This window comes from Ylistrum balloti, unplaced genomic scaffold (assembly GCF_031769215.1).
Source record: "Ylistrum balloti isolate Yb309-2 unplaced genomic scaffold, AGI_CSIRO_Ybal_v1 Utg369686, whole genome shotgun sequence".
NCBI lineage: Eukaryota > Metazoa > Mollusca > Bivalvia > Pectinida > Pectinidae > Ylistrum > Ylistrum balloti.
Window position 1 is genome coordinate 738,835 of NW_026781924.1, and position 14,575 is coordinate 753,409.

The window sequence follows — 14,575 nt, forward strand, 5'->3', positions numbered from 1 at the left end:
GTTGTTCAGAAAAAGACTATACACAAGAAAATATAACATCAACTAAACTTAAAAGGACAAGAAAATGTAGAATAACGAAACTCTCGAAAAAAATTACAGAAAAAATTTGGCAATTGACATCCCTCCCCCACAATAGGAAAATTAAATAGTAACTCAAAGCATAGGAAGGAAGCCTTCCTTTTTGTAACTTTGATATTAGGAATAGATTTGATTTTAGAAATTTTGAAAAATCAATAACTTTTAAGCCTCCTCAGTATAAATAATGCAAGTGTTTCTTTACAGCTGTCTGGTAGAAGTAGACAGCATGTATCAGTTTCATTCTGTATTTTACCATACTAGTGAACAAACTTTCCACTTTACATCAAGGACATATATATATATTTATATACTTTACAATTTTAAAAAAAAATTGAGGAATATAGGATATTGGGAATTGATATTAAAAAAATGTAATGTTGGCTTGATTGTAAATAATGGTAGCATACTTGTTGCTGATATAACAGTGTGTATTGGCAAATTTCAGTCTGATGTAGGATGTAGGGCTGACATTTTGTTTCTAAAATAATTCAATATGATTTTTCCTGTTACGTAACAATCCAATTTGTTTTTTTTTTTTTCATTTTTTTTTTCCTCAAGTTTTAAAAATTATTTTATCTAAATAATCCAAACATTAAGTGAAACAAATTTTAGAACAATTTTTTTTTCTGCTCAAGGAAATAAACTCATTATGAAGTCATTGTTTTTGTACACACATTAAAAGACCAAATGAGTTTCACTTATAGAGTGAACCCTGTGTATTCTGAAAACCTGTATAAACCAGCGAATCAGATTCCTCTATGGAAAGACATTTGTACCTTGTATCTGTCAAATATACAGAAAGCCGAGACTATTGATATAGAAATCCAAACGGTCTAAATAACTGTATATATATATATATATATATATATATATGTACATGTATATATATGTGCTTTTGTTTGGGTCTATGATATAGATCATTGAAAATTGCTATGCACTGTGACATTCAGTTTTATTACATTTCATTTCCCCTTGAGCAGACAACAAGATAACAATGTATATGGCCTTTCCATGTTTTAAATTGAGATTGTTCTATCGTATTAAGTTTTTGATGAATACAATGAACGTGGGCCGATATCACTCCGAGTAGAAGATTGTTCAAGCCAGACAAAGTTTTTTTTAAGTTCCCGAGTATGAAAGGAAGTTAAGTCCGTCAATTATAGCCTTATGAAACAAGCAGTGGTTGATTTCACACTTACTATGGCTGTCAGGTCAAACAGGTCGACAGGAAATAAAATTTGTAAAATGTTATCTGTGTTCTGTAGACCATGGCTAACTTTTATTACAGACATTACTTCATTGAACTTATAGGTGTAAATTTTTTTGTTTGGTCTTTGTTTAAACTTTGGTTCAAATTGTGTGTTACACAGTTGGAAGTGTATAGGCAGTTTTCACCATGCCAGTTTAACATTACTGTTTACTTATCTTGAAACACTAAAAGTGATATCTGCTTTCTAAATGATGCCGGAGATATACAAATTTTATCAAACAGAAAGGTAAGAAATTACATATTCTATAATCGCATTCAATTATACAGCCTTTCTGATAGCTATTAAAATTCTGTGCATCTTCATTTAAATAATTTAATATGTGTAATTTCAATAAGTTTAAATTATGCATATAATTATGTTATTCCACTGTAATATTTTAAAACTTGAATAAGTCTGTAATACCTGTACAGCTCTTAGATTCAGTTGGACACATCACTGCTTTACATATATTGTAGGTCATTTTCCAGGTCATTTTTAAGGTCAAGGCCATATTTGACCCTACCGTTATATATCCTTACTATGTAGACATGACACAAGCCTACAACTAGTCTAAATCTTACATATGCTCTCCAAAGTAACCTTTTTCATTTCATTGCTTTCAGTTTTAAGGTCTCCTATTTCCTCTCTTGTTAAAATTTGGCAAACCTGTACATATGGCCTGAAGTTTGAAGCTTTGGGCGTGATAATTGCCTTTTAACGTTTGACAGCTAGGTAAAGGTGCACGGCTAGTGTAACCCAATTTGCTTGCTGAAGGCATTTCCTGTCCTACTGAAACTCTATTGATCACAGGTGCAGTTTATATTTGAAAGTTATTAGAGATAACCTGTTGACCTAGTTGTAACAATTTGACAAAATGTCTGGGATTTTAATCATTACCTGTGCAAGGTTTACAACCTACCTGTAATATTTCGAGATCCAGGTATACCTGTAAGAGCCAGGGGTATATGGTTTGATGAAAATTTTAAAGTTGCTGGATATATGAAAATTGGTTTACCTAGCATTTTAGTGGTCATTAGACCTTTGTTTCTGGCACCTGAAGACTGGAGTGTTTTATCTCTTAAGTAGTATGGTCAAGTGGTAGACCCAGTCATTTACTCACCTGTGCACACCTGCACACATGTTTGCAGACATTCCTTAATAGCTGGTATATGTATATCCATCATGGGATGTACTCGCCTGTAAAATCTTTGAGGTAATAGATTACCAGTGAAGACAATGACTGTCTGGGTGCTCAGGTCTTCTGTATCAGCGAAAGGTAAGCAGAACACAGGTAGATCTACCCTGAGTTAGTGTTAAATTTCATACCTGTATCAGGCTAGGAAAGTTTGTTAAATATTTCTTTGGCTTCATCTAGGAGGCAGGTGAGTTGCGTTTTACAAGTAGTTACTTTAAAAAACAGGCTTAGAAAATTTTAGAAAATTTGGTAACTTTGATTTAAATCTAACAAACTTTATCTTAAATTAAGAACCTACAAACTGTACAAAAGTGTAAAGCAGTAGTAAAGATGTCATTTAAAAAAAAAAGATTTTGTTGAAGTCTATGCATACGCATATGAAAATATCATTTCTTAAAATGAATCATAAAGACTTATAGTTTCCAAAGTCTTGAAATTTGTCTAGAGAAGAACATACTGTTTGTACATGCTCAAAATTTCAAGCCGCTGGGGAGTACATGTAGTAATATAATGGAACCCGTTTTTGGCATACTAATTCCATCAAGATGTTCTTCCAAGGTGACTGATCATCTTCTTATCAATTATTAACACTTTTGAAGATAAACTGATTATTTATGTTTAAAATTGGGTCATAAATTATTGAATTCCTTTCTGGTATGTTTGTTTGTATAGATTTATGTATTAGGACGAACTCCTGGAGTTACAGTGTAAAATATGTATTTATATCTACCCATAGCCGTGTGTAGTAAAACATTAAGGTCACTAATATATTTACTGACCACAGTGTGTTATTTACAAATTATCACAAAGAAAAGCAAATTAATCATCCTGGTATTGTTAGGATGGATATAATAACATTTAATTGCTGAAGGTCACAATCAGGTTGTAGCCCTAGAGAAGCCTGCAGGTGTGTCCTGTTTTGAATGCTGTATGTCCTTTGTGCTGTCATTGTAAACATGTCCAGGACATAGTTCATCACAAAGCTGTCTATCAATAAAACAAAACCAATTCCGTACATCTGTTCATAGTCAAACAATGCATACAGTACTTAACCAGTTAGCCCTCAAATGCCTCAAGGTCAGTTGCTATGGTAACCAGGATTTTCCTGATTCTGGTCCTGGGAGACAGGAGATGAAGGGAGGGTCAAACGTTCACATTATGGACAATGACATCGAATGCTGTGTTGTACATTTGTGAGATTATTTATCTGTCTTATATTATTTATCAAATAATTGAGTATTTTTCCTTCTGTTGAATATAAATTATTGTTGTTCAATTTGCATGTAAAATGGATCATATTTGATATGTGATAACAAAGGTCAGAGTTGATAAGGAAGGTCAAGGTTAAAGATAATCTTTATGTTAGATATTCTTGAAAAGAAGCCAATTTAATGAAACAATATCAAGTTATCATGATATAGAAGACTAGATATACGCAAGAGAAAAACGTGATGATTGAAGCTTCTCAAGGGTTATGTTTGCAATGTCTCAAAACATTAAGTCAAAAATAGAACAACTTAAACACTGGTAGAAGTAAATTATTCTGATAGATGAACAAGTCAACTTGTTACAATGAAATGTTGGCAATCAACCATTTTACTCCTGTGAAATTTAATTTCTGAACTCATGATTAATGTTAGAACAAAATAGATTACTTGTTCTATCTATTGAAACAGGTGAGATTTGTATTATTGCAACAAAAATGTACCTTTTTTTATAGACAGGGTGCCAAAACCTCCAAAAAAACATAGTTTATACAGGCCAAAGATTCATGTCTACATGTAGAGTTTAAGTGCTTCCAAACGATTGAAGATTGGATGCATACAGATAGATCAAGTACATATGTAAGCAGGGCAGGCATGGTGTGCAGGGTTGAGGGAGGTATTTCGATTACAGAAAGAGAAGGCTTTTCGGTGTTAAGATAATTTAGAGACAGATGTTTTGTTTTTGTGAGATACACTTTGCTGTCAGCTGGAGTTGTTATCAGTAGATCGGCTGGAGTAAATTGACAATAATAGTTTACATAGCTGGAGTAAATATGTACTGTTGTCACAGGTTTGGTATCAGGAATCTTTTTTTCATCAGGTTCTATCCTGGTACCATCTCCAACATCATGGTACATCCTAACTTTATCTTGGAATTTTGTTGTTGTATAATCATTACTTAACACATATTGCCATCATGCCCCACCCCCTCCCAACAATCTCATCCTATTCATGTACTAAGAATTCCTTGAGAATTTTAACAAGCCATGCATTCTCTCATCTTCCTTTCAATCTTAAGAATTTCATAGTTATATAATAATTCTAGTATGACACTCAACACGCTTTCAAGCCATCATTATCCTGTCCTCTTTCTTCGTAAAACTCGATAAAGAGAATTCCATTGTCATATAAAAAATATTCTTTTTTACTACTTATCTACTTCTCCCTGATCACGTTTGTCTCAATTTACCCCCACCCCGTCCCTACCCCCAGGAATCATTACATCTGTATTGACCTCTGCACCCCTACTCTTCCAAGTTCCTTCCTCCCTGTCATGTCGCACAGCTAACTAACTTTGAATGTTGCCTGCTCCCTGTCACCCCTTGCTGTGTCCGATTTTTTTACCCAGACGTTATCGGAGCAGACTGACAGTAAAAGACAGACATCACAGACATGGGTGACAGGACGAACCATAAAGACTTTGTAGTGACATGCCTTCACTTCCATTCACTTTTGGATGTTTTGTCATTTTATAGGTATGATAACACAAAGGCTAAAAAGGCAGACATGCTGTGCATTTCATTTCCAAATAATTAAGGATAAAACTCCCAATAAAAAGACATGTTTCCTCTCTATATGAAGAAAAAATTGTCAAGCATGCTGGGTTAATAAACATTTCTTCTCTACCGCTCTTATTTAAAAAAAGATAAGACCTTGGTAGACAGGGGTGACTAATGGTGCTACATTGCGTCCCAAACTTTGATCCCCATATATGTTGTCAGTAACTGTTGACAGATGCCAGACGTTTTCTTAAGCTGCATAAATAATCCATAGTTTGTTCCACAGGGAAAAAAAAATGGTTGAAATTTTTGAAACATGAAAGCATATTTGCCTTCTTGATGCTGAGTCTAAAATCAATAGAAGATTTTGCACATTTGTTCAGGGATGAAATTTTCATTACATAAATCTGCATGCATTGGCGTGAAATAATGGGACATGTACATATTTCTAGGGCAGATACCAAGTTAGTGTTATTATTGTTTCCCTGGAGGATATGGTACAGATCAGTGACCTCTTTCCAAAGATTACACAACTCTTGGGAGAAATCCAACTACTACAGTACACTAGCTCACCCCAATCTCTGTATTACTCCTCAAATCTTTGTCTCGTCATTTGTTAAGAGTCTTGGATTCTTAAGATACAGAAAAAGAGATAGAAAAAATACCAAAAGTACCAATAAAAACGTTGATTATATTTATCACCCATCTTTATTGCGAGGCATGGCATCTTTTTAGCTTTTAGAATTTGGAATTTTTTCATTTGGCAGACTTTCAAGGGAAATAACTTTATATTAATCAGGCACAAAGGGAGATAATGCACTTTTACATTTAAGCCTTTAATCATTCTGCTAATATCTGAAATATTTCCTAAAGTGGCACAAGTGTTTCATGTTGTTAGATTGAACATTCTGTCTTATTTCAGACATGTTCATCCTTAGCTGATATGGTAATGAGCTTGTTTAATAAGAAATGGGTTTAAGAAAAGTCCATAATCATGGTATATACTTGTAAATACTGTGATATAAATATCTGATATGTCTGATGTAAGTATATCATTTTGCCCAGGTCACTAAGACATGACATGTACATTATGCTTAATTTGGTTTATGAATGCTTATCAGTGCTGTGGCAATGTGGTCAAAGAAACTATAGGTCTGGTTAGTGGAATGGTATCTGTAACAAATGGTCTGGTCAGTATTCCATACGTCATTTTAGGAAGTACCAGGAAAAATGAATCGGGTTACTAGGCTATTTCCGTCACCCACATGGCAAAACATAACACCACAAGTTTGTTCGGTATCATTTGTTCGGTTATATTTTCATGACCATAGTAATCAGTATGGAAGACAAGATGGTGGATACTGACTCACGATTTTTGTTTGCTTGTGTACTTTCAGTGTCAGTTGAACAGCCTTGGGAACGAGCTGTGTCTGGAAACAAAGTGCCTTATTTTATCAAGTAAGTCATAGACACAAATTTTCTAGTTTTCGGTACCAATTAAAATTGATGGTTTAGTATGATGTAGGTAATATACCAGCAATTTTCATGATCAGCTCTATCACTTTTTTCTGTGATTTTTTTTCCATGAAAATGTGGTTTGTTTTAGTGTCTTTGTAGCTTGGATTAGGTTGAATATCAAAATAATATCAAATTTAAGTGTTGAAAATTTTGAAAATATAGTATTGGAAACTTTTTTTTTTAAATTGTAGATCTATAATCCTTATGTATGTAACATGATTATTTTTCAGTCACACAACAGAAACTACTCACTGGGACCATCCAATGATGACTGACCTTATGCAAGCCTTAGGTAAGTGGACATCACAATTTAGAGGTGACAAGAGTTGTCTCCCTTCCCCCCCTCAAAAAATCAATTTAACAAAATATAAGTCTGTTATGTATCCCGACTCGCTCTAATCCCTATAGGATAAGAGGGGGGGATTATATGGATATATGGATAAACCATGTTCTACTGCCTGATTGTTAATTAAGTTCATTTTTTTCTGTTACATCATGATATGGAACTAATAAAGATATTAAAACTGATCTAGCAAAACTGCTGTAATAGCCAGCTATACACTAACACTTGAGCTTAGCATAGCATTTCTTTATTAAACACTATACAGTGTTTCGCTAGCAGTAAGCCCATGTCTAGTATGAAGCTCACCTGTAGTAATATTACCAACAAATGCTTTACCAATGTGGGGCCGAAATGGCTCAGTTGGTAGAACGTTGCCTTAAGTAACATCAGGTGAAGGTCAGAGGTTTATGGTGTAATCAACACTTCCTATCCATGGTGGTTTGGTTTTTTTTTTTAAAAAACTGAGAAACAGACCAAACTGTGCTGTCATGGTCTTAGGCAAAACTTTACCTTAATTGTTCTGAATGTCTTGTGATGGGCCTCCCAGGTGTTGCTCAGTGAGGTATCCATTAACTACAAGGAGACTGCATAAAAAAGACATGGGACGATATACCCAATAAACAAACAAGTTCACCATTGTCCTGTAATAAGCCCACTCAAAGTCTTATTCAGAAGTAGTATTTATTTTGAGTCCCCTTGACTTACAGTAAGATAGTGGCAGTAGCCTTTTTCATTTGTACATAATTGTGTTTCCTTACCTGTGTTTTTCTCACCTGTTTCTCACCTTTATATTACAGCTGACCTTAACAACATTAGATTCGCAGCCTACAGGACCGCCATGAAACTCAGGATGTTACAGAAGAAGCTCCGATGTAAGTATATATAGATACATGCCAGAGGTATCATAATGGTCACATTTACAGATCTGTGAAAATGTCAGGGGTGTTACATACATGAAACCATTTCTTATATCAAATGGATGGTTATTTGATCAGCTGAAATTTTATTTCACTTTCCTCGTATAAGAATCATGTTATGTCTGCAAATTTCTTAAAAGATCTTAAATGTGAATTTAATATGTGAAATAAGAGAATTAATTTCTCAGTCAATCATTTTTACAATCAAATTTTATAGCAACATATTACTCATGTTTTGTTCGTATTCACAAATAAAACACAGTTTTCAAATTCAGGTTTCTAATAAAATCTTTCTGTGTTCTGTTTTTAGTGGACCTTCTAGCTATAAATGTTGCTGTAGAAGCATTCGACCATCACAACCTGCGAGGTCGTAACGACAGTCTAATGAACGTTATAGAGATGATCAACTGTCTGTCTACTATGTATGATAACGTTTCTGTGGAACATCCGGATCTAGTCAATGTTCCACTCTGTGTCGATTTGGTGCTTAACTGGGTGCTCAATGTTTATGACATGTAAGTTTCTATCCCAAAGTTTTTACTGTTGTAAACCACACAAGTATGTAAGCTGCAGAACCAATTTTCAATTATTTTTTTCTATTTGATACACATATTAGCTGCATCGGAATATAAGACGTACCCTTTCTTATGATGTGGTAACTGTTAAAATAACAATTATCAAATCGTCAGCAGGGAAAAAGACTCGCTATCACTTCTGCAATAGTGTCTCAAATGCGAACCAAATTAGCTTGACCTAGAAGTAGGTGAAGGTCATGATGGAAGGTCAGGTAAACTATACGACTTACTGGGGCTATTAATTTCATAACAACTGTGAGATAAGATCGAGGCTTCTATTATCTCCCTTGTTGATTGAAATGTGTCAGAGTATCACGGAAAACCCACAGACAGGTGACCACATACATTTCTAATGTTTAAACCAAATTTATTTAGATTTTTCAGATCAAGGACTTATGTTACCATACCTATTTCAATAAATATACACATGAAAGACCGTGAAAAAAAGTTGTGAATGAAGCATTGGCTGATTTTAATATTTATTAATTGTACGTTTTCTCTGACAGAGCGAGGAGTGGGAAGGTGCGAGTTCTTTCCTTTAAAGTCGGTATCATCCTTATGTGTAACGGCCATTTAGATGATAAATATAGATGTAAGTATATCTTTCTTCTGACTGTATCTTGTCTGCCATAGATAACAATTCTCTCTTTATTGTTACTCTTTATATAAAATTGTCTCCAATTTGCAACATGTATTCAAAGATGTTATTTGTGTGAAGTTGTCCGACACAATTTTGAAATTTATTTATATGTTGGATAATAACAATATTTGGAAGATAAACAGAAAAGGTTTCTGTTTTTCATAATTTTTATTTTCCATCCCATAGTTTTGTTCCGGTTGATAGCTGACACAAATGGTTTCTCCGACCAACGGCGGCTTGGCCTTCTCCTCCACGACAGCATGCAGGTTCCTCGGCAGCTGGGGGAGGTGGCATCATTTGGTGGCAGCAACATAGAACCAAGTGTCCGCAGCTGTTTTGAAAAGGTAAGCTATATACACTTTTATGAGTTGACTGTAGAAATTAGGACAAGACATTTTCATGAATAATGAGAAAGAAAATTGCTGGAACGGAAAAGGGATGTGAAGATCATTCAAATCTTGTGTTTCTGTTGAATATGAATACATGTGTTAGATATTGTTACTCCAACAATTATTCCTTCATATTAAATCATTCTGCAATTACGCCTTTTGATCGTTTTTTCATTTTGTTGTCTCCCTTTTGTCATTTATAGGCCAATGGTCGACCAGAAATCCAAGCCACCCACTTCCTAGATTGGCTCAAGATGGAGCCACAGTCCTTGGTGTGGCTTCCGGTGCTTCATCGCCTAGCAGCTTCTGAAACTGCCAAACACCAGGCCAAGTGCAATATTTGTAAAGAATTTCCAATAGTTGGTTTTAGGTGGGTGAAATAATGGACATTTTAAACTTTGTCATTTGAGTTGGAAGATTATCAGTATTTTTATTTTAAATTAGAGCTATGAGAATGAAAGTATGTACAGTTTTGACTCCTTATAAAGAAATGGTCACATATGTTTCAAAGAATGTTATGACCAACCCAAGTCTGCTTCATTGTATGAGAGTGATTTCCCCTGGTACACTCTGAAGCATAGACTATAGATGCTTATACATAATGCTCTTTTTCTTTACAGATACCGATGCCTTAGGTGCTTTAATTTTGATGTTTGCCAAAACTGCTTTTTCTCAGGAAGGAAAGCCAAGACCCATAAACTTTCACATCCTATGCAAGAATACTGTACCGCAGTAAGTGTGTAGCATCAAATGATTTTCAAATTGAAAAAAAAAAAAAAATTTTATGTGCTGTTTCATTGAACAAATTATCAAATAAGTTGCAGTTATAATTAACATATTTAATCACTGAAAATAGGAGAAAACATAAAAATGTTTAATGTCATTATTAAATTCAGTTTAAAATGGTTTACAAATTAAATTTTCATTTAAAATTTACATAGATATGATAAATATTCTATTTGATAAGGTATATAAAATTGATAATTGTTTCATTTTTCTTTAAAGACGACCTCAGGGGAAGATGTCAGAGATTTTACAAAAATGATAAAGAACAAATTTAAGACAAAGAAACATTTTAAGAAACATCCTCGTCTTGGCTTCCTCCCCGTACAGACGGTACTTGAGGGTGATGTTCTTGAAAGGTGAGTTATTCCCCTTTACATGTGTGGTTGTATTTCAGTGGGATGAAATTTACAAATTATATACTTCTGAGATTTTTTGACTGACTGGAAGTAACAATCAGATCCCAAAAGCAATGACAAAATAAACCAAGGTATTTTGTCATGCCCAACGGCAGTACCTGCTTCTTTAGGAAACAACACTGGTAGCTAGTCTTACCTCATTCTCACAGACAGTTCTCACTGGTTGTTAGTTTTACCTCATTCTCACAGACAGTTCCCACTGGTAGTTAGTCTTACCTCATTCTCACAGACAGTTCTCACTGGTAGCTAGTCTTACCTCATTCTCACAGACACTTCTCACTGGTAGCTAGTCTTACCTCATTCTCACAGACAGTTCTCACTGGTTGTTAATCTTACCTCATTCTCACTGACAGTTCTCACTGGTTGTTAATCTTACCTCATTCTCACAGACAGTTCTCACTGGTTGTTAATCTTACCTCATTCTCACAGACAGTTCTGACTGGTTGTTAGTCTAACCTCATTCTCACAGACAGTCCTCACTGGTTGTTAGTCTTACCTCATTCTCACAGATAGTTCTCACTGGTTGTTAATCTTCCCTCATTCTCACAGACAGTTCTCACTGGTTGTAAATCTTACTTCATTCTCATTGACAGTTCTCACTGGTTGTAAATCTTACCTCATTCTCACAGACAGTTCTCACTGGTCGTAAGTCTTACCTCATTCTCACAGACAGTCCGCACTGGTTGTTAGTCTTACCTCATTCTCACAGACAGTTCTCACTGGTCGTAAGTCTTACCTCATTCTCACAGATAGGACAGCTTGCAACTGAAAGTAGCTCTTATAGAAATATTATCATAAATACAAGAATGTACATATTAGATTGTTAAACATCAAATCCTAGGTTGATAGATCAACAGAGACAATGAAGGTAACAGTTATGACTCCCACCTTCTAACTAGATGCCTGCTTAGTGGGCGTGGAGGGAACAACCTATTTGTTCCTGTAAAGTGAAAACCTACCCTGTATCACTAAATAAATGACTACCTGGCATGGAGAGAGAAAAACAAAACCATGTTACTTAATCTAGTCTGCACTTACTACATGTGACAGTCTCTTACAGCCACAGGTCATAGCATAGAGAATTGTGAGATCTTCACCCTTTGATCATGTATCTAATTGCTAGGCATGAAGTGAGGAATACACTCATGCTAACTTGATTAGCCTTTGGGTGTGGCTCAAATTTGCGGATTTAGTCTTGTGTTCTTCAGGAGAAATTATTAGGATACCTGCTTCTAACGACAGACAATTGCTGGACGTGATTTATAAGATATGTTTCACCCTTTGTGTAAACTTAACCTCCACTGACAAATTAAAAAAGTTGAGACCCACCCCACAACTTGTCATCATGTACTGGACACAAAGAAAAAAACACATTTATGCGACCGCCATTATGCTCTATCTGGACTCTGTGAACTTGGGCCTAGAATTATAGCTGGAAACATATACTAAAAGACCTACACTTGGTAACCATACATACAATTGCTGTGTATAGAAAAAGGTTTACATAAAATGCCTCTTGGGATGTATAGTCCTAAATCATAACACAGAAACTATTAAGATTTTGACCCTAAATGTGCTGTCCTTTGGAACTTTCCAATGTCAATTAAAATTGAAATTATCTTTTATTTGATAAATTTATTTCCAGGTGAGTACTACGCCCCAGTTTGACCTCTTGGCTTTTTACCAAAGTTATCATGTGTCTTGTTCAAGATCACATTTCAGCAATCCAGCTTAAAATTCTGTTTGAATACTTGCACGTATTTTACTTTTAATGAATTATATAATTCATTGTACAGAAATAAAATCGGAGTTACAGAAATAAAATCGGAGTTTTGATATTTCCGTGATTAACGGAAAATTGAAGTGTTCTGGGGTGCTGCACTTGGTTAGATTTTTATCATTCTTTAATGTGAAATGTTCAAGCTGGATAAGGAAATGATCAGAATGATACAGCTCTGTTTCCTGTATCTGATAGCATTACAAGAAATATGAATTTAAACCAGAGTTCATATCTGATGAGAATATTTCAGAGATACGTTATCGTGGCCCTAGGTGGATTTTTACTGAATTGTCAGTCATATTATTCCCATATGTCCTGTTAATACTCTGGGATTGAAGGTCATAGAAAGGATTAGAACCTTGAAGTGATCCACTTTGAATTGTAATGCAGATCATCACCAATATCTTCCTCTCTCACTGGCCATCAAGGATACTATCAGTTCCTGTCTGGTGTATTGTTGCTGTCTCCTTCCTTACATATGATCAGTGTGACTTTATGCGTGGGGATGTGTTACTCGGCCATGAAGGCATTATAATCAAATTTATAATTAATAAATTTACAGAAGTATAGAACTGGCTGTATGAGATCTTCACAGTTTGAGTCTCTGTGTTTAAAGATTTTGGCTTGTTGATCAACATTGAGGAGAGATTTTATTTTGCTGATGGACACAGATTTGAGATACTGTTCCATTGATTAATGCTGATTTTTGATTTAGGTTTGTGGATGGACATCGATAATGGCTGTTGTGTGGTCTTTTGAGAGTTCTAGATTCATATCCATTTCCAACACAACTTTCAAATCCCATGTGCTGTTAGTAACAATAGATCTTTGCATCCGCAAAGAATATTTGAGTAGCAGTGTCGGATGAAAATGATCGTTTTCTGCTATATCTGTGAAAATTGTGTCGTTTTTCCTGCAATATCTGGAGGAATCTTGATTAGGAACATAACACTGCCTTATAATTGCATGCCAGATCGCTGACAGAAATACCATCAGAATGCACTTGATTGATGGTTTACACAATTATTTAGAATACGAGGGGGATGAATTAATCTGTAGTGGTGTCACTAACACATATTCCCTATTTCGAACAGGGTGTGTTTTAGTGTTGTATCCTCTTGTACTCTACTTGCTCAAATTTCAAAAAGTTGTCGGCTGTTATATAATCAATATTTCTGCATTGATTTGGTGGTCTGCTGAATTTATTGTTGAGATTTTTTAGATATTTTGGTTTCCTGTTATACTACTGATATATATTCTAAGACCTCAATCAACATCGGGGGGCCACAATAGCTCTGTTGTCAATTAGATCATTGGCCTTGCTAACCTCAGGTGAAACTCTGAGGTGTGTAGTTGGACACTCCCAGTCTTAGATGGTTGTGTTTCTCAAGAAGCTGAGTTGGAAGGATGGGGGTTGAGAGAAGCTAAGAGAAAAAAAAAGTGTATAAAACAACCAATAACTCTGAAATGAAAATTTTGCAAAGTTCTACTTACTGCTGGTAAGTGCAATGTGTGTCATTCCAACAACAAGTTTTATGACCGAGGGTAAGATTTATTTGTAGTAAAATTTTAAACTTTAATGCTTAGTATAATGTGACATCACTTCTGTTGTGGAGAAAGCAGTTTGTATTCCTAGTGTGATGATTAAAAGTGAAATATGCTGCTGCGTCTATCATTTGCTGATGTAATTTCAGCCAAGTTCTATTCATCTATTCACCTCTATGGAGGCATATGTCACAGAAACCTGCAACATGTCGGCAATATTGTAAGGCAGATCATATTTACAAAGATCTATCGATGTTGTAAAATCGTACACATATTGTAATTTGAAATAGTTTCAGAGATATAATGAGATTTGGACCCCTGCCATGACAGAAAATGAAAATATTGAATATAACATGTGATTGTATTGGAACTGTACTCC

General features: G+C 34.9%; 1 protein-coding gene across 1 annotated transcript in view; it reads left to right on the top strand.

Moving 5' to 3' along the window:
• The window catches only part of LOC132564996 (dystrophin-like), a gene marked incomplete at its 3' end in the record, with an annotated part of 240,840 nt that extends 230,029 nt beyond the window's left edge, over positions 1-10,811 (top strand). Inside the window, exons 56-64 of the mRNA XM_060229602.1 lie at positions 6,685-6,745; positions 7,036-7,097; positions 7,946-8,020; positions 8,376-8,580; positions 9,147-9,232; positions 9,467-9,624; positions 9,873-10,039; positions 10,290-10,401; positions 10,675-10,811. Coding sequence (XP_060085585.1) covers positions 6,685-6,745; positions 7,036-7,097; positions 7,946-8,020; positions 8,376-8,580; positions 9,147-9,232; positions 9,467-9,624; positions 9,873-10,039; positions 10,290-10,401; positions 10,675-10,811 — 1,063 coding nt within the window. The remainder of the gene's footprint in view (positions 1-6,684; positions 6,746-7,035; positions 7,098-7,945; positions 8,021-8,375; positions 8,581-9,146; positions 9,233-9,466; positions 9,625-9,872; positions 10,040-10,289; positions 10,402-10,674) is intronic.
• Between the last annotated feature and the right edge of the window lie 3,764 nt (positions 10,812-14,575).